This window comes from Ranitomeya imitator, chromosome 5, assembly GCF_032444005.1.
Source record: "Ranitomeya imitator isolate aRanImi1 chromosome 5, aRanImi1.pri, whole genome shotgun sequence".
Classification (NCBI taxonomy): Eukaryota; Metazoa; Chordata; class Amphibia; order Anura; family Dendrobatidae; genus Ranitomeya; species Ranitomeya imitator.
The window spans coordinates 36,149,845-36,171,217 of NC_091286.1; the positions used below are offsets into that span (position 1 = coordinate 36,149,845).

General features: G+C 47.4%; 1 protein-coding gene across 5 annotated transcripts in view; it reads right to left on the reverse strand.

Annotated features, from left to right (window-relative positions):
• Positions 1–21,373, reverse strand: part of RCOR3 (REST corepressor 3) — a 66,844-nt gene that overhangs the window by 27,013 nt on the left and 18,458 nt on the right. For all 5 annotated transcript variants that reach the window (XM_069768552.1, XM_069768553.1, XM_069768555.1 and 2 more), the window contains 8 exons: positions 20,525–20,602; positions 17,764–17,816; positions 17,181–17,342; positions 16,205–16,329; positions 4,376–4,454; positions 3,303–3,521; positions 2,044–2,121; positions 1,858–1,915 (listed from right to left, as the gene is read on the reverse strand). In XM_069768552.1, coding sequence (XP_069624653.1) covers positions 1,858–1,915; positions 2,044–2,121; positions 3,303–3,521; positions 4,376–4,454; positions 16,205–16,329; positions 17,181–17,342; positions 17,764–17,816; positions 20,525–20,602 — 852 coding nt within the window. The remainder of the gene's footprint in view (positions 1–1,857; positions 1,916–2,043; positions 2,122–3,302; positions 3,522–4,375; positions 4,455–16,204; positions 16,330–17,180; positions 17,343–17,763; positions 17,817–20,524; positions 20,603–21,373) is intronic.

Sequence of the window (21,373 nt, forward strand, 5' to 3'; positions counted from 1 at the left end):
AGGATACGGAGAGGTAAAACTCCCGTGCTCGCCTGTTGTTGGTTTGGGGGAGATCGGACCTTGAAAGGACCCGTCGCCCCCTTCGTCCGGAATAGATTAAAAAGAAAAAATTCGAGAAATTAAAAATCAGTGTGCCTCCTACGGACACTAAGCTTAAACTGGGTGTCTGGAAGCCAGTACGAGGGTGTATACTGCAGGGGAGGAGCTAACCTTTTTTTGTCTCAGCTTAGTGTCAGCCTCCTAGTGACAGCAGCATAACCCATGGTCCTGTGTCCCCCAATGAGGCGAAGGAGAAATATATATATATATATATATATATATATATATATATATATATATATATATATATATATATATATATATATATATATATATAGTATATATATATATATATATTTTTTTGGGACACATGGATCACTTCTATAGCGGTATGTTGGTTTTGCAAGCCTGCGAGAAAACCACGCAGTACGGATGACATACGGATTACATACGGAGGATGCCATGCGCAAAAAACGCTGACACACCCTGCCTACGGAGGAGCTACGGACCACTATTTTCGGGACTTTTCAGCGTATTACGGCCGTAATATACGGACCGTATTGTTTTACGCTGTGTGTGACGCCGGCCTTACCGTTACCAGGCTACTCTACATCCACTAAAAACAAATGTAGTAGGCTTAGGCTATGTGCCCACGTTGCAGAAAGTATGCAGAATTTTCCTGATCAAATCCGGACTCGATTGGCAGGAAATCTGCTTGCGTTTTTATTGCGTATTTGATGCGTTTTTTTTGCGGATTTTTAGCTTTTTTTTCCCAATGGTCCTAATACAATTCTATAGTGGCAAAACCGCTGATTTTCCGCAGAATTAATGAACATGCTGCGTTTTTTTCCACAATGTTTTTTCCGCTGCAGAAAAAAAAACGCAGCTTGGGCACAAAAATTGCGGAATATATTAAAATAATGGGATGCTTTATGTAAGCGTTTCCGCAGCGGAAAACCGCTGCAAAAATGCTTAAAAGCCGCTAAAAATCTGCAACGTGGGCATATAGCCTAAAGGGTTCACACAGCAGAATAGCTGCAGTTTTTTCACACCACACCTCCCCGACAGCACTTTAGTACACCACAATGCAAATGAAACTCTATACATATGGGGTAAAAAATCTGCATAATTAGATCCGCATCTAACACATACAGGTTCTGGGGAGGATTGTCGGCCTCTCTGCAGGGGATATCATTAGCGCCCTTCACATTGCACTTTAGTCTACATTTTGAGCTACAAGTGTTTTTGTTATACTTTCTCCTTTCTAATTTTTTAATTGCTGGTTTTGGTAAAACAAAACCTCAAAGTTTACAGAACATCCCCAACACAAGTTATAAATTCACCCCATTATACAAAAAGAAGACATGCTGGAAGGCTTCACCTTTTTATCACCTCTGTGATCCCCACCGACTACAACAATGGGTGGGATGCACAGCTGCCTACCCTCTTCTACTCTTATGGATTCAGTACTAGGTTAGATGTAAACTCAGCTAATGTGTACAGGGTCTGACACAGGGCGACAATATGGTCACATAGTAGAGTGGATCAGAGAGTAAAACTCAACCATTGCTGCCTAGACTACTGTCATGTATCCCGTTTCAGTAAGTTTGTTTCGGAATATTGTACAGAAGTGCGTCATCATCAACTGACGTTTTATTGAGGCCGCCTCCATCTGTATGGAGGACGGACGACATCCCAGTTGACAGCGGTAGTGTCACAAATAAAATGTATTTTGCGTATTCAGAATTACAATACAATGCACCATTTTCACAGCACCATGTAATGCATCATTATGCCTCCTGTGTGCTCTGCAATTACCTTGCACTGCGAGAAGTTGTTCTTCTGTAGTCCAGCGGGCATTTATTTTCTGATTGGACTGCAAGAAGAAAAAAAAAAATTAAAAATGATAACATTAATAAACAGTACAGACAAAAAAGGTATACCATTCACTGAATCAAGCCTGGAATGACCTCACGGGCTCATACATAGGAGTGTTCATGTTACCTCCGCAGGTTTGAACTCTTCTATGCCTTCATCCAGCTTTTGCTTTAGTGCACTGTTGGCTTGTTTAGTGTTCTGGACCTGTAAGTGAAAGAGAAAATCCCGTTTAGTGACAATATAAAAAATAAATGAAAAAGACTGGGCCCATAAGATGCACCCTAAATGTTGGGGAGGAAATTAGTAAAAATAAATTTTTTAGTGGCAGCAGCATAACACCCATGGTCCTGTGTCCCCCAATGAGGAGATTTTTTTTTTTTAATAAAATGGGGGTCCATTTTATAGACTGAATCTACGGTAGCTTACTGGGGGGAGCCGGTGGAGCAGGATCACAGTACGCATGGTTACTGCTGCAGGAAGCTGGCAGCGGCAGGAGTGGGGGGCGATGCGAGGCTGCAGGCCCTGAGTTTCAATAAAATGTCGGTGGTGAGGCAGGAGCGGAGTTTCTGCTCTGTGCATTGACTTCCCTGCAGTAAGCTTCAGGAAAATGGACTCAGAAAGAGGCGCATGAGCAGATTGAGATCTTGGCTCAATGATGCTGCTGCCGCCGGCTTCCTGAAGCAGGAACCCTGCCTCCTGTGACCCAACTCCACCGCCCGTGGCACGGATTTCTAATTGTATACCCTTTTTTAAGACCCCTGCTAAAATGTGGATCTTGATTGTTCCATCAATTTATAGGTACCGTCACACTCAGCGACGCTGCAGCGATATAGACAATGAGCCGATCGCTGGAGCGTCGCTGTTTAGGTCGCTGTAGAGACGTCAAACACGGCAACTCCAGAACGATGCAGGAGTGATCCTGTGACGTAACGGCGACTCACTTATCGTTGTAGCTGGTTGTTAGCTCCATGTAAAACATTGCTGGCATCGTTGCTTTTGATGTCAAACATGATGATACACGCCGACCTGGCGACCAAATAAAGTTCTGGACTTCTAGCTCCGACCAGCGATGGCACAGCGGGATCCAGATCGCTGCTGCGTGTCAAACACAACGAGATCGCTATCCAGGACGCTGCAACGTTACAGATCGTTGTCGTTCTCGTTGTAAAGTTGCTGAGTGTGACAGTACCTTAAGTATTACTGCAGCGGTTGCTCTCCACCATGGTTTCCAGATGTCACTACCACCTCGTTTGGCCTAACCCTAATACTTTACTGTTAGCGAGTCAGACTAAATGGTCTGATCAGCTCCACATGATCCCTGCAAACTTCTCAATTTTCCATTCAGAAAAAAACCCAAAAATCATTAAAAAATAGAAAACTCCCACCTGTCGTTTTAAGGATATCAATTCCATATCCAGCTGACGAAGAATAGTATTGGCGGCGTTAGGGCCACAGGACACGGCTACGACGTCATCCTTACTTATATACATCCCCTTTGGAGGACGACACTTGGACCTCTGGGAGTGGTGACGATGCTGTAAACTTTGGTATTCTCTTCTACCGAAAGCAACCTTGACCGGCTGAATACAGGTTTCTCCGCTTGCCTGAAAAACAAGGACGAAAAGCCATTTGTGTCTCTACATAACATTTTATAGCATCTGCCAAGAGGTTCTGTATTGTCAGATAACAGATTGCCATCTGCACACACGAGGTACTTGCCATTAATCACATATTAAAGGGTTTTCCTCGTTCTAGGACAGTTGTACAGAAACCGGAATAAGTGTCTCTGGTAATTCTGCCTCGCTCAGCGCTGCTGCCCTTTCATTCTCAGGATTGGTGGGGACCCAGGTCTTTACGTACCGCCATATTCTAGCACCACACCATCGCATCCATATGCTTCGTCATTTCCCTTGTGTATAAAACATTATTTACTAGCCCATTCCTGTAGATTCCTCCAGGCTCAGCCCCAGACAACAAATCATCTTACTTCTCAACCCTTGAGGTGCAAGCAGGATCAGTGCAGGTCTAGAAATGTATTTATTTATGATTATGATGCTTGACATATTCCACAGACATCATCATCACTGTCCCCATTGGGAGTCTAGATTGAGTCCTTATCTGTATATCTGGAGCCGGGGAGGAAACTGGATTACCTGGAGGAAACCCACGCAGACCCAGTAGAGCTGAGGACTCCAGCGCTGCAAGGCTACTGTGCTAACCACTGAGCCACCAAATAAAAAGATCCTGTCCGGGTTACGTTACAGCTTGTGGAGGTTCTCTAGGGTTAGGTGCAGGTAGACAAGTAAGCCGACCCTGGCCACAGGCTGAGAAAAGCTATAAAGTGCTGGAAAGTAAATGAAAGCATTTATACGTGCTCCGGTTTGTCATTAGGGATGTAGAAAACATAGAACAAATTAGGCGTCATCACATAATACGACGTACAAAGAGTGGCAATTACCTCCTTTTTTGTTTCCTTTTTAGGGTCATAATCGCTATCGTGTCCATCCTTTGGATGCGTTTCCTCCACGTCCTCCTCACTGAATGCAAACACAAATCATTTACAAAATTACTCTCAGACCATCGAGATCGGACTGCAACGTCTGGGATTCATGAGACTTTGAAATACGGCTTAATTCGTGCACCGTAAATACATAAAATATGTACAAGGTTTTGGGGATCGCTCCGAAAATTAAAAATGTAAATGGAGCGCGCAAGTCCTGTATGGTCCAACATAAGAGGCGGTTTATGCTTCATGTCAGCAATCTGGGCATACTGGGAAGTGCAAGGATCCTGGGATGCTCTGTAGTAGTTAAAGGGCTTGTCCACTTTATATAAAAATGTCTATGTAATGGTATAAAATAATACGCAATACCCCAACAGATGAGAAATGATGACGTCCTGTGATCGGACACGTAAGAGACAACGTCCCATTCCCCCGACCACAGAAGACTATTATTGGCCTTATCAGTCATGAGACGTCATCACTTCCAGGCCTGGTGGAGACCACCAAAGCGGCCAGCATTGGTGCCACAGGGGATGGGACTGGAATATTCCTTTATCTGTAATTTTATACCATTAGATGCCTGCACAGACATTTACCTTATATATATACTCGAGTATAAGCCGAGATTTTCAGCCCATTTTTTGGGGCTGAAAGTCCCCCTCTCGGCTTATACTCGAGTCATACCCAGGGGTTGGCAGGGGAGGGGGAGCGGGGGCTGTCTAATTATACTCACCTGCTCCTGGCGCGGTTCCTGGCTCCCCAGCTTCTTGCTGTTCTGAGCGGACACATGGTACCGCTCATTACAGTAATGAATATGTGGCTCCACCTCCAACAGCCGCAAAACATGCGGGGCAGAGACTCGAACAAGTCACTTGAGCACCCGCGATACAAAAAAACAAAACAAAAAAAAATGTTGCAATTACTATTTTTCAGTCAACTTGTCTTCCCCCCCCAAAAAAAAAATTGTAATCAAAAGACAAAAAAGGAGATTTTTGTGTACTCACCGTAAAATGGATGTTATGCTGCTGTCCACTAGACGGCGACACTATGCATAATCTGAAAAAGATTAACCGTGGCTCCTCCTCTGCAGTATACACCCCTGGACGGCGTCATCCTTCTACAGTTTTGTGCAAAAGCAGGAGGAACGTAACATGAATAACATAACCATGCCTATAAGGAGGCAACTATGTACGAGCTCAAGAAAACAATATGAGAACTCAACAGTAACAATATCCCGGAAAGGGCAACATGGTGGGAGCTGTGTCCCCCAATTAGAGGCTAAGAGAAAGAGATTTTACGGCGAGTACACAAAAATCTCCTTTACTCTGTCGCCTCATTGGGGGATACAGGACCATGGGACGTCCCAAAGCAGTCCCTGGGTGGGAAGCAATGGATGAATATTGTGCAGACAGGCCCCTATATTTGGGGCACTGCGGCCTGCAGAACACATCTACCCAGGCTCGCGTCCGCTGAGGACTGGGTATGAACCCTGTAGTGTTTAGTAAACGTGTGTAGGCTAGTCCAAGTGGCCACCTTATACACTTGTTGTGCCGAAGCCTGGTGCCAAATGGCTCAGGAGGCCCCCACCGCCCGTGTAGAGTGTGCCATAATACCGGCTGGAAGAGGAGAATTCTTAAGGCGGTAGGCCTCTTGTGATCCACCTGAGCAAGGGTAGCTTTGGAAGCTGGCAGACCCTTGCGGCTGCCTTCCGGAAGAAGGAAAAGAGAATCAGACCTCCGGAAGGACGCAGTCCTAGACAATATACGCAATGCCCTGACAAAGTCAAGCGTATGCAGAGGCTTCTCCACTCTATGAACCGGGACCGGACAAAGGGAAGGCAGAGAAATTTCCTCATTGAGGTGGAAGTTGGACACAGCCTTTGGAAGGAAGGATGGGACCGTACGGAGAACTACCTTTTCCTGGTGAAAAGCCAGAAAGGGCCATCTGCAGGAGAGTGCTGTCCGTTGAGACACCCTGCGTAGCGAGGTGATTGCCACCAGAAAAACCACCTTCTGGGAGAGAAGGCGGAGCGGGACCTCCTTAAGGGGTTCGAAGGGTGGTTCCTGCAATGCTGTCAGGACCAGGTTGAGGTCCCACGTTTCTAGTGGTCGTCTGTAGGGGAGAACCAATCTGGAAACCCCTGAAGAAAAGTCCTTACTTGCGGCTTGGTAGCAATGCGCCTTTGAAAAAACACTGAGGGCTGACACCTGGCTCTTAAGCGAGCCCAGGGACAGCCTGGCCTCCAGACCCAATTGGAGAAAACCAAGTAGTTTGGGGATGGAATAAGGAAATGGGGTCTGGCCACGAGATTCGCACCAGGTAAAGAAAGCTTTCCAGGTACGGTAATAAATCTTGGCAGAAGCTGGCTTCCGTGCCCTGTTCATGGTCCCAATGATGTCCGGCAAGAGCCCTGCCTGGGTTAGAACCCAGGTTTCAAGGGTCACGCCGTAATTGAGGGCTCCTGAGTTCTGGTGATAGAACGGGCCTTGTGATAGAAGATCCGGGCGGTCGGGGAGGTGCCTGCTGTAAGTTGTACAATGTCGGCGTACCATGTACGTCTGGGCCAGTCCGGTGCGATTAGGATGGTTGGAACTTCCTCTTGCTTGATCTTCCTCACCACTCTGGATATCAGGGGGAGGGTGTAAAAATGTACAGAAGCTGGAACTGGGTCTAGTCCTGAACCAGGGCATCTGCTCCGAGCGACCGCGGATCGTGTGCTCTGGCCATGATGTTGGAGACCTTGGCATTGAAGTGGGATGCCATTAGGTCCACATCCGGGGTCCCCCAGCGATGGCAGATCTGGCGAAAAATTTCGGGTTGGAGAGACTCTCGAGTCTATTCCTTGTCGGCTGAGGAAGTCTGCTTCCCAGTTGTCCACATCCAGAATGTGGACCGCCAAGAGAACCGACCCTGTGTCCTCCGCTCAGTGGAGGATGCGTGACACTTCTCGCATCGCCTGGCTACTGCGGGTCCCCCCTTGGTGATTCACATATGCCACAGCCATGGCACTGTCCGAATGTATTCTGATGTGAGAGGCTGCCAGTAAGTGATGGAAGGCCCTCAATGCCAGGAGGATGGCACGAATTTACAGGATGTTGATGGGCATGGTCGCTTCAACTGGGGACCACTTGCCCTGTGCCGTGGTGTAGGTGCACTGCACCCCAACCCGTCAGGCTCGCATCGGTGGTCAGAACCTTCCATTGACCTGTGAGAAAGGATTTCCCCTTTGCTAGTGAGGTTGGCTTGAGCCACCAGTGCAGGGACCTCCTGGTTGACGACATTAGCCGGAACTCCCTGTCGAGAGAGAAAGGGTTCTTGTCCCAGGACTTGAGGATGGCTAGTTGGAGAGGCCTGAGGTGAAACTGGGCAAATGGGACCGCTTCTATTGCTGCCCCCATCCTGCCGAGGACTCTCATGGTTAACCGGAGAGATCGAGGGGGTTTGCGGAGGAGCGTGCAAACTCCTAGGCGGAGAGCCAGTGTATTGTCCTTGGGAAGGAGCACTAGACCCCTGGAGGTGTTGAATAGCATTCCCAGGAAGGTCAGAGACTGACTCTGGGTTGGTGATGACTTTTGTAGGTTGACTAACCAGCCCATGCGACTCAGTGTCGATTGTGATTGAGACGCTGAGCTCGCAGTCCTTGAAGGTGGGAGCCTTGATGAGTAGATCGTCTAAGTATGGAACGACTACTATGCCTCTGGAGTGCAGGACGTCCATGGTGGCTGCCATGACTTTGGTAAACACTCTGGGAGCCGTGGCAAGTCTGAAGGGGAGAGCCACGAACTGGTAGTGGTCCTGGTCGATTACGAACCTGAGAAATCTCTGATGGGCGGGTGTAATCGGTATATGCAGGTATGCATCTTGCATGTCTATGGAGGTGAGATATTCTCCCTTCTACATGGACGCAATGATGGACCGAAGCGACTCCATGCGGAAGTGATGGACCCGTACATATTTGTTGAGTTGTTTTAGGTCCAGTATGGGCCGCACGCTGCCTCCTTTCTTGGGGACTACGAATAGATTGGAGTAGAACCTTCGGAAGCGCTCGGCCGTGGGGATGGGTACTATGACTCCTGCTTGAAAAAGCGAGGAGACCGCTTGTCGGAAGGCATGAGCCTTGGCTGGTGGTTTTGGGGGGACAGAGAGGAAGAATCGGTCCGGTGGGCTGGAGGTGAGCACTATCTTGTATCCGGAAGACACTAGTTCCCTGACCCACCTGTCTTCTGTAATAGGCAGCCAGACTTGATGAAAGGGCAAAAGTTGGCCGCCTACGGGTGTGGTGTCTTCAGGAGTCCGTGAGTCAAGATGAGGAGAACGTCTGAGATTTTCCTCCTCTGGGCTTAGACTGGCCTGCTTTTGACTGCCAGGTCTTGTCCGACCTTTGCGTTGATCGTGAGTTGTCCCTGCGTGGGGAACGGTTACGACTTTGTGCTGAACGCGAGACGGACCAGCCTGAAGAATTCCGAAAGGATCGGAATCGAGTTTGGTTACGCTTCTTGTAAGTGCGTTTAGGTTTCAGTTGGGGAAGAGAGGTACTCTTACCCCCGGTGACGTTGGATATCATCGTGTCCAACTGTTCACCGTAAAGTCGCCCACTGAGGTAGGGGAGGTGCGTGAGGGACTTCTTTGAGGCTGCGTCTGCTTTCCATTCCCGCAGCCAGAGGATACGCCGAATTGTGATGGCGTTTGATGCTATCCCCGCTACACCCCTTGCTGAATCCAGAGCTGCATGAAGCATGTAATCTGCTACGACTGCTATTTGAACCGCTTGGTCCGACAGCTCAGGAGCGGATGCTTGGAGGCCAGCTTGTACATTTTTGGCCCAGGCCAGAATAGCCTTGGCAAAACTGAGGTGAACGCGGGAGCCAGGGATGCCCCTGCAGCCTCGAAAACTGAACGAGCCATGCGTTCTACCTGCCGGTCTGCTGCGTCCCTGAGGGTTGAGCTATCTAGCAGTGAAAGGAGGGTCTGTGCTGCTAGTCTAGAGACTGGGGGGGTCCACTTCGGGTGGGTCTGTTCATTCCTTGGTATCCTTCTGCGGGAAGGGGAACCTCGCCTCCAGATATTTGCGATTAGCGAATTTTTCCTCAGGCTGTGAGAGCTGCTTTTTAAGGATCGCCTTAAACTCTGGGTGCTTAGAGAAAACCTTAGGCGGCTTCAGAGGTCCTTCAAAGGAAATCTTGTGTTCTGGGGCCTCTGGTGGCGGATCAGAAATGTCCAGCACCCGATGGATGGAAGACATTAAGTCCTCAACTAGCGCTGTATTGATAGGGGGGATTGGGATCAGGGACCCCTCCGTTTCCTTGTCTGAGTCGGAGTCACAGATGCCTTCCGAATCCTGTGTATCACTGAGGCGTCCCCTGCTGGGTGAGCTGGGGAGGAAGCCTTCTCTGGTCAGGGATTGCAGAGATCTGCATTGTCTGCCCCTGGAAGGGGACGGTCTAGATGACCTGGAACTACAGTGTCTCTCCCTAGAGGGGGATGACCGTGTGCTATGGGATGACGCAGATGGACTTGACCTATGGGTCCGCTTGCGTCCTGACCTAGACGTGGATGTGCCAGGGTCGTCCTGTCCCTGAGTCAAGCTTTCCCTTTGCAGGGTAACGGTCATAGCCGAGGCATGACTCTGCAAAGCCTGAAGCAATGTGGAGGTTGGGTTATCTATAGACTGCGTCATAGATTGCGACATCTGAGTGACCCATTTGTTGTGAATTCTGTGGCTGAATTCACTCCTGTGGTCACAAGTGGTACTGCAGCTTCTGAGCTTCCTCCCTCAGGTGTTCTGGTGAGCTCGTTAACTGCTTCATTACTTAACTCCGCCTGATGCTGCTATCCTTGCTCCTTGTCAATGTTTCAGTGTTGGATCTGAGCTTCTCCTGATTGTTCCTGTGACCTGCTGCTCTGTATAGCTAAGTGCTTTTTGCTTTTTTGTTGCTTTTTTTCTGTCCAGCTTGTCTTTTGTTTTGCTGGAAGCTGTGAGACGCAAAGGGTGTACCGCCGTGCCGTTAGTTCGGCACGGTGGGTTTTTTTTGCCCCCTTTGCGTGGTTTTGCTTTAGGGTTTTTTGTAGACTGCAAAGTTCGCTTTACTGTCCTCGCTCTGTCCTAGAATATCGGGCCCCACTTTGCTGAATCTATTTCATCCCTACGTTTTGTCTTTTCATCTTACTCACAGTCATTATATGTGGGGGGCTGCCTTTTCCTTTGGGGAATTTCTCTGGGGCAAGTCAGGCCTATTTTTCTATCTTCAGGCTAGCTAGTTTCTTAGGCTGTGCCGAGTTGCCTAGGTAGTTGTTAGGCGCAATCCACAGCCGCTTTTAGTTGTGTTTAGGATAGAATCAGGTGTGCAGTCTACAGAGTTTCCACGTCTCAGAGCTCGTTCTTGTATTTTTGGGTATTTGTCAGATCACTGTGTGCGCTCTGATCGCTAAGCACACTGTGTTTCTGGATTGCCTTCATAACACCTGTCATTAGCAAACATAACACCCATTCCGGCGTGGCATTAGACACCGAAGCATTGGTAGGGGCTTCTTGGGGCTCTGACACAGTAGTCTGGATGCAGTCCTGGCAGTGCGGGTACGTGCTGCCACTGGGGAGAGCGGTCCTGCAGGCTGTGTAGAATGCATAATAGCAGTCCTGCCTGGTTCTCTTGGACCTTGAGCCCAGCATAGTGCACAGAGTGCAGAAGGGCTGGCTATGCAAAGGACTTTACAGGGGGTAGCTTTGCAGAGGAACCTATAGGGGAGCCTTATTGGGAATATGGATTCACAGCCGAGTAAAACAACCCAGCTGTGATCTTACCCCACCAGTCTGCCCCTAGGTCCAGCGCCGAAGATCCACAGTCCTGTTCCACCCCCCCCCCCCCCCCCCCCCCGAGACTGGCTGGCCTGGTCCTGCTGACCAGGAGATGCAGGGTTAATCCTTGCTGCAATAGAAATGGCCGCCGAGGAGAAGAGGAAGGGGGAGGAGAGCTGAGAAAAAAGGCAGCAAAGCTCTGTAAAAACGTGCCCTTTCTGTTTCGATCCGCCCCTTCTATGATACTGTAGAGTGTCATATTTGTCATCCGGGGGGCGGAGAGGAGGCAGCCTAAATTAGATGCCTGATGCCCAGATAGGCTCCAGGCCGGCGCGAAAGTCCAGATCTGAACCGGACCCCGATCTCCCCCCCCCCCCCCCCCCGGGTTTAAAAGAAGGATAGCAATGGGGCTATAAGCGGAATGGGGGCCCTGTGAGGGGTCCCCCTGAGGCAGTATCGAGCTGGTGCTGCCACAGAGACAGGGGCGCAGGGAGCCCTGTGTCTGTCTGTGCCATGCCTGCCTGCACTCCCCTTGGCCCTGACAGGAGCCCGCAGCTGGGCTGGCATCCCTGGATGCAGGCGCAGTGTGCTGGCCCACTACTGAGAGCTGCAGAGTGCTGCCTGTACAGGCCCTACCTGAGGCTTCTCAACCTAATGCTCCCAGAGGGGGATTAGGGAGGGTGCTGCTGTCACCTTCAGGGTGGCGTAATCCTCGTCTCGACCTAGAAACCAAAAGGAATTGGGGAAGGAGGGGGGGTCTTGACTTCGAACCAGCACCCGAGGGACTGGGGAAGGAGCAACATAGGGAATAGCCATCTCAACTTGAACCGGGCACCCTGTAATAGGGGGCCAAGGAAGGAGCCATGCCGGGAGTCTCACAGCAGACCCACTTTTCTTCATCTGTAATCCCTCGGAAAAAAAACGGAGTAAAAAAAATTTTTTTTTTTAGGTGTGCCTCCTATGCGACACTAAGCAAAAACTGGAGAAGGCTGACGCCTGCAGAGGAGGAGCCATGGTTAATCTTTTTCAGATTATGCATAGTGTCGCCTCCTAGTGGACAGCAGCATAACACCCATGGTCCAGTGTCCCCCAATGAGGCGACAGAGTAAATAGTCATATGAATCCCAAAATGGTATTAATAAATAAAGCTCGTCACCAAAAAAATAAGACCTCACACGGCTACAGCAACAGAAAAATATAAAGTTACGGCTCTTACGACAAACCATTTTTTTTCTACAAAGTTCAGATTTTTTTTTTCCAAAGGCAGAATTACATTTTGGTTTTGTTTCCTCCGCCATTTTCACCCGCATCGGATTTTTTTCCCCATTTTTTAGTAAATTATACAGTAATGTGAAAGGAGTAGTTAAAGAGAGGGTGCCGTGATTTTAGTTTTTGTATTAATAAATATTGATTATATAATCAATTATTTTTAATACAAAAGTAAATGTACTACTTTAATACTTTTTTATTTATTCATTTTTACTTTTGCCACTGGAGGCCGCCATTTTCATTAGTGTGGGTGTAAGTGTCTGGGCACGACACTTGCACACCTCACTTACGGCAGCCATGGGCATAGGAGCCAACAGTCGACCCGACCGCTTCTCCTGCCTCTCAGCTGTGACTTGGGCACGCCCACTGGGCTGCTACGTCACAGCTGTGAGAGGAGATCGCGGCCATTTTGTTTTTTATTTTCCTCTGTCATCGCACACACAGCTCAGTGTGTGCGATCGTAGCAGGAGCTGCCAGGGAGAAGCTGCTGCTGGGAGCGAGGTTCAGGGTGAGTATCTGCAGCCAGGAGCTGTGATTGCAGCCTGTACTTAGTATTACAGCACAGGCTGCAATCACTGCTCACTGCCGACCTGTTCAGAGCAGGGAGATCGTCACACTGCTCTGCCCTGAACATGACTCAGCACTTCCTGGGAGAGGACTGAAGGTAAGTACAGAGTTTTTATTTTCTTATGCATCTGCCACTGCTACCTGCCCCTATATACCACTGATACCTGCTCCTATATACCACTGCTACCTGCCCCTATATACCACTGATACCTGCTCCTATATACCACTGCTACCTGCCCCTGTATACCACTGCTACCTGCCCCTGTATACCACTGCTACCTGCCCCTGTATACCACTGCCACCTGCCCCTATATACCACTGCCACCTGCCCCTGTATACCACTGCTACCTGCCCCTGTATACCACTGCTACCTGCCCCTGTATACCACTGCTACCTGCCCCTGTATACCACTGCTACCTGCCCCTGTATACCACTGCTACCTGCCCCTGTATACCACTGCTACCTGCCCCTGTATACCACTGCTACCTGCCCCTGTATACCACTGCTACCTGCCCCTGTATACCACTGCTACCTGCCCCTGTATACCACTGCTACCTGCCCCTATATACCACTGATACCTGCTCCTATATACCACTGCTACCTACCCCTGTATACCACTGCTACCTGCCCCTATATACCACCGCTACCTGCCTCTGTATACCACCGCTACCTGCCTCTGTATACCACCGCTACCTGCCTCTGTATACCACCGCTACCTGCCTCTGTATACCACCGCTACCTGCCTCTGTATACCACCGCTACCTGCCCCTATATACCACCGCTACCTGCCTCTGTATACCACCGCTACCTGCCTCTGTATACCACCGCTACCTGCCCCTATATACCACCGCTACCTGCCTCTGTATACCACCGCTACCTGCCCCTATATACCACCGCTACCTGCCTCTGTATACCACCGCTACCTGCCTCTGTATACCACCTACCACTGCTGCCTGCCTCTATATACCATCTACTACTGCTGCCTGCCTCTGTATAGCACCGCTACCTGCCTCTGTATAGCACCTACCACTGCTGCCTGCCTCTATATACCATCTACCACTGCTGCCTGCCTCTATATACCATCTACCACTGCTGCCTGCCTCTATATACCATCTACCACTGCTGCCTGCCTCTATATACCACCTACCACTGCTGCCTGCCTCTATATACCATCTACCACTGCTACCTCTGTCCTGTGTAGCTAATCCGGTCCTCCTGTCCTGTGTACAGTATCACACAAGATAGGATTAGATACACGGCGCAGCACAGTATCACACAGGACAGGATTATATACACGGCTCAGCAGTCAGTATCTAATCCTCTCCTATGCACTCCTCTCCCCCCTGCGTGTCTTTCCCCATTGTGGTTTATTATTTTTGTTGTGGGAGATGAGGGAGTCGAGGATTATGCGTTCGGTATGGTATAAAAAAGATTAATAAAGGACTTTATTCTGGCCGAGTATTTACAATACATGTGAGATCTATGTGGCGGCATTATGGGTGATCTATATGGTGGTGTTATGTGAGAAGCATATGGCGATATGTGAGAACACTGGCGGTATTATGTGTGATCTATATGGCGGTATGTGAGAACACTGGCGGTATTATGTGTGATCTATATGGTGGTATGTGAGAACACTGGCGGTATTATGTGTGATCTATATGGCGGTATGTGAGAACACTGGCGGTATTATGTGTGATCTATATGGTGGTATGTGAGAACACTGGCAGTATTATGTGTGATCTATATGGCGGTATGTGAGAACACTGGCGGTATTATGTGTGATCTATATGGCGGTATTATGTGAGAACACTATGGCAGTATTATCTTCAGAAAGCGGACCCATTCTATGGTGGTTCTGGCTGAGCACCTGCACGCGGGTCTGGGGTAATAGAGGGGACAGCGTGACCTCCAGTTAGGTGCAGTCAGGGGAAGGCTGGTGAGGCAGCTGAAGAGAGGGGTCTCATTTTTATCGTTACTATATGGCTACATTTCCTTCCCAGCGTCCCCCCGACTGCGCCTGTCGCCTCGCTTTCACACATCGCCAGGACAGGATGGAGAAGACAGGATCTGAGGAGGGGAATGGGGTCTGCATGCAAAGTCTGGATCAGACCAGGCCATCAATCCGCAGAAATGTTTCCTGGATTTCTGTGGAGCAGACGGTCCATCCATGTGTATAAAAGACAGTGCTCTATGTACAATCCCTGGCTGCTCCGCGCACCAAACAGGGGGCCCCTATAGACCAGCACACTGCTCTCCTGAAATACTCTGTGCTGCTGTCACCCTGCTCCCTCCACCACATATCTCCCAGAATCCTTGCTGCCTCCCATCCTCGGTGACTGTCTACTTGTCAGTATAAGGCTGCCTTCACACTATCAGTATTTGGTCAGTATTTTACCTCAGTATTTGTAGCCAAATCCAGGAGTGGGTGATAAATGCAGAAGTGGTGCATATGTTTCTATTATACTTTTCCTCTAATTGTTCCACTCCTGGTTTTGGCTACAAATACTGATGTGAAATACTGACCAAATACTGATAGTGTGACGGCAGCCATACTCTGCAGTCACCAACAAAATGGCTGCTCACTGGGTTCCTGAATATCATCCTCTCTAATCCCTTAGCAAACACCCAGAAGGAGAGGAGAGGAGACATCACACACGTCAGCAGACTCCGCCCAGAATTACTGCAGTGCTGTAATGTGAGCTAGTTGTACACTAGGTTTTTCTGAAATTTCAGCAGCTGCTCCCCCTAGTGTTTAAAAGTGGAAATTCCAAAACTTTTCAAATTATTTTTCATATTTTACTAAATTATAAACAAATGATAATATTTTTTAAGAAAATGTAATCATTAATTCTTTACATTTTTACAATTTCTGAAAAAAAATTTTTTTTGATTGGCACCTTCCCTTTAAAGACTGCAACAAGTCCCAAATAAAGCAAGCTTTCATATGGCTATGTAGACAAGAACACACACACAAAAAAAATGTTGTGGCTGCTCTTGGAGGAAGGGGGTTGAAAAACCGGAAGAGCGAAACAAAAGTTGGGCTGGTCATGAAGGAGTTAATGTGTGCAAAATGTGACAACGTGTTAAACAAGGGGAACGATTGTATTTATGTTACATGATCTCTAATATTTGGAGGGTCGGTGTCTTTGTACCTTTCTCCTGGGTTATTTTTACTTGCTAGCTTCCTTGCTTGACGATCCATCAAACTTGTCCGAGAACGTGTTTTCTTCCAGGAGTAGTAGTACTTTACCAGGCTGGCGATGGTCTTATCTGGAAGCTAAATCAAGAGATTGGAGTTTAATATTTTGTTATAATCTATAGAAAGCACTAGAACTAATGCCGGGTATGCAATGTGCCTGGATCCTTTCTACAGGCATCGAATGGACATTTTCTCTATTAGGCTACGTTCACATTTGCGTCGTTGGGCGCAAAGTCGGCGACACAAATGCAACCAACAACGCAAATACACAACGCAGCGTTTTGCAACGCATGCGTTGTCATAGGATCGCACAGAGCAGGAATTTCGGCGCAGGGAAAACACTACAAGTTGCGTCCTCTGCGCCCTGTCTGTGCGTCAATATGACGCATGCGTGGTAAAATGCAATACAACGCATACCGGCGCAAGTCCATGCGCCCCCCATGTTAAAGATAGGGGCGCATGACACATGCGTCGGTATGCGTCGACGACGCTGCGCCCAAAGACGCTAATGTGAACGTAGCCTTAGTAGGCATTAGGCTTGGGCTGCAACACATCTTTGGTCACTGAAATTAAATAAACTAACCCCCCCCCCCCCCCCCATTTATAAAATAAATAACTTGTCTCCCGACACCAGGAGATCAAAATGGAGGTTTCCAGCCATTTGGATATAAAACTTACCCAATTTATGAGTACAGCTCATAAAGTCCCAGGGAAATTAAAAATACTGTATTAAGGCAAAAACCGCCGCGCTTCAGACATGAAACTGTCCTTACCATATACTATATGTTTTTTTTATTTTACAGATGACTACACTAAAAGCACTGGTAAAGGGGTATAAGGGCTTTATATTGCCCATTTGCTCTTATTATGCCACATATATCTATGAGAGACGTCATATCGTCACACTATGGCGGCACGCTGGAGATTACCATTTGCTGAATTCTATGGAAGCTTTTCCCATGGAAGCTGAATGCTTGTTCAAACAGGACTTTATCTTCAACCGTCCACTCATCGGGGAAAGGAGTAAAATTGGGCAAATCAGCAAGCGACTTCTCGATATTGTGTTTGTGCCAAAACAGCATGCCCAGCGCCTTTAGACAAAAAGCACACTTATGTTACATACATGTAAATATTCACACACTATGTATCTAGTCAGTGTGCTCCTCATTCTGCACAAAGCATCTAAAAGTATAAGAATTGCCTTATATACGTGGTGTACAAGTGGTAAACTGCAGACATGACAGTGGGGGGAGGTTTCTGCTGCAGCCAGTTGTCTTACAGCCAGACACAGGACAATATATATTGCCCTGTGTCTGGCTATAAGACAACTAGCTGCAGCAGAAACCTCACCCCACTGTCATGTCTGTGTGTATATATTATATATAGATTTTTTTTTTCAATTTTAACAATGAAAAAGGAAATTAAAGTGGAATAGGACAATTTTATTTGTGCATTTTCTATGTTTTCTGTTTGTTCTTAAAATGGTATATGCCCGCGTGACAATTATTTTACCTGTTCCACATTGTAGCCATGTTTTTCTTTTGCTACTGCAATGTATTCATCCACTGTATAAAAAAAAAAAAGCATTTTTTGAGATAACCTTATAAACGGTCCATGTTAATATTTGCAGATCAATCGCAAGAATACGTAAAAGTGTGAAGGGGTCTTTATTAAAGCAGATGGATCCACAGGCACACTGGCTTTGTGAAAGACGGCTACTGCAAATTTAAGATGTTGTGTGCACATAAACTTACAGTTACAGTCATGGCCAAAAGTGTTGGCATCCGTGAAATTGTTCCAGACAATTGTTGCAGTTACACATTTAGCTATACACATGTAAAAAAAAAAAGAAGGCAAATTAAACATAATTTCACACAAAAATTTCCAAAATGGGCCATGCTAAATTGTTGAGACTCAACATAATATTTAGTTGCACACACTTGGAATAAATAACTGCAATCAATCGCTTCCTATAGCCACAAGCATTTTGCACCTTTCAACTGGAATTTTGGACTCTTCTTTTGTAAACTTCTCCAGGTCTCTCATATGTGAAGGCGCCTTCTCCCAACACCAATTTTAAGATCTCTCCACGGGTGTTCAAAGGGACTTAGATTTGGACTCATTACTGACACCTTCAGAACTCTCCAGCGCTTTGTTTCCATCCATTTCTGGATGCTTCTTGAAGTATGTTTGGGGTCATTGTCCTGCTGGAAAACCCATGATCTAGGACGCAAATCCAACTTTCTGACACTTATCACTACATTGCGAACAAAAATCCTGGGGTAATCTTCAGATTTCATTATGCCTTGTACACAGTCAAGGTACCCAGTGCCAGAGGCAGCAAAACCACCCCAACACATCCCTGAACTTCCACCATATTTGACTATAGGTACGGTGTTCTTTTTACTGTAGGCCTCATTTCATTTTCAGTATACAGAATGATATGCGTTACCAAAAAGCACCATCTTGGTCTCATCTGTCCACAAGACACTTCCCCAGAAGGATTTTGGCACACTCATGTATATTTTGGCACACTGCAGTCTATCTTTTTAGGTCTCTGTGTCAGCAGTGGGCTCCTCCTGGGTCTCCTGCCATAACGTTTCAATTCATTCAAATGTCGACGGATATTTCACGCTGACACTGATGCACACTGAGCCTGCAGGACAGCATGAATTTCTTTGGAACTTGATTGGGGCTGCTCATCCACCATCCGGACTATCCTGCATTGCAACCTTTCATCAATTTTTGTCTGCAGTTCACGTCCAGGGAGATTAGCTACAGTGCCATGGGTTGTAAACTTCTTGATTATATTGCGCACCATGGATAAAGGAACATCAAGATCTCTGTTGATGGACTTGTAACCTTGTGATATTTTCAACAATTTTGATACTCAAGTCCTCAGACAGTTCTTTTCTGCCCTTACTGTTCTCCAAGCTTAGTCCAGCACACACAGACACACAATGTAAAGATCGAGGTCAACTTCTCTATTTTTTTTTATCTGGTTTCTGGTGTGATTTTCATATTGCCCACACGTTACTTGCCACAGGTGAGTTTGATCGATGCTTGAAACAAAGTTGTTTATCCATAATTTTGGAAAGGTGCCAACAATTTTGTCGGATACATTTTGGGGGTTTTGTGTGAAATGTTGTCCAATTTGTCTTTTTTTCTGTGGTTTTTTTTGTGTAATTGCAATAATTTTCTGGAAGAAATACTTCAGTTTCTAGAATAATTTCAAGGTTGCCAACACTTTTGGCCATGACTGTATGTGCACACGATGTCTTTTTGGGCAAACTGAAAAGAAACTTTTCAAATCCTCCTAAAAAAAAAAACCTTAGCAAAAACACTGCGTTCATATAGCCAGTTTCTGCTCCAAAACTGCCTAAAAAACCCCCCAAAAAACTCTGCACATAGCCTAAAATGTACTCGTCTCGGAAATTTGCCCCATTTTGCTCACACATTGGGACCTTGGGTGCTCACGATGCAAACATAAGACAACATGGTATATACCCAACCTGACCAGCAACCTAAAGGCCCCTTCACATTTAGCGACGCTGCAGCGATACCGACAACGATCCGGATCGCTGCAGCGTCGCTGTTTGGTCGCTGGAGAGCTGTCACACAGACCGCTCTCCAGCGACCAACGATGCCGGTAACCAGGGTAAACATCGGGTAACTAAGCGCAGGGCCGCGCTTAGTAACCCGATGTTTACCCTGGTTACCATGCTAAAAGTAAAAAAAAAACAAACACTAGATACTTACCTACAGCCGTCTGTCCTCCAGCGCTGCGCTCTGCTTCTCTGCTCTCCTCCTGTACTGGCTGTGAGCCGGAAAGCAGAGCGGTGACGTCACCGCTCTGCTTTCCGGCTCACAGACAGTACAGGAGGAGAGCAGAGCACAGCGCTGGAGGACAGACGGCTGTAGGTAAGTATCTAGTGTTTGTTTTTTTCACTTTTAGCATGGTAACCAGGGTAAACATCGGGTTACTAAGCGCGGCCCTGCGCTTAGTTACCCGATGTTTACCCTGGTTACCAGTGAAGACATCGCTGGATCGGTGTCACACACGCCGATCCAGCGATGTCTCCAGGGAGTCCAGCGACGAAATAAAGTTCTGGACTTTATTCAGCGACCAACGATCTCCCAGCAGGGGCCTGATCGTTGGTCGCTGTCACACATAACGATTTCATTAACGATATCGTTGCTACGTCACAAATAGCAACGATATCGTTAACAATATCGTTATGTGTGAAGGTACCTTAAGTGATCTGCTACTTACACTTCAGGTCGGATATATTGTGGAAGGGAGACCACACCAGCATTCCTCCATTGTCCTTATCTGTGTATTTGGTAGCACCTTAAATACAAAGGGGAAAATCAGAGACAAATACCGGCCTGTACTAAGAGGATTATTAGTAAAGTAATTGGTTATGCAGATGCCGGCAATTAATAGAAAGCATAGCTGTCATCCGTCCAAAGAGTCGGATCCGGGCTAAAGTAACATCTGATAAACAGCTCATAAACCATGTCATCCCATAGCATTGGCTACATGTCATGGGTGGTCGCTGATGCTGGAGTCGTGCCTACATGACTGGCCATTAGCTTTGTGTGACATTTGGCATTTAGGAAGTTATTAACCGTTCTAACTTATTTTTGTGGTATGATGAACTCTAAGAAAGAAAAACACGTACAAAGCAGGCATCAAATGGGAATCTTTAGTAGCGGATTCAAGAACGGCCAGGAGAGAACGTACAGGACGACACTTCTTTGTACACCGCTATGCAGCACAGGGTTACAAAGTGTGAGGACAGGACCTATGGTCGGTCAGACACAAGTCTGTGCCAGTGATGGGCAAAGCAGCCTGGGGAGGAGGACAGCATGAGACAACACTGGCTGTGGGAGCAGATGGATGAAAAGCCCTTCCTCCCTGCAGGGCGCATATAGGTAATGTAACTTGGGTTGGGGAAAGGTGAGCCAGGGTGGTGGGCTATCATCTAGGGAGAGATCACCAGGATCAATTGTGACCTATTACTCTCTGATCATCTATGTCCTGAGTCAATAGTACTGTCACCCAAGACATCTGTGGCCCTCCACTGATTCTGTAGGGAAACTACAAATCCCAGCATTC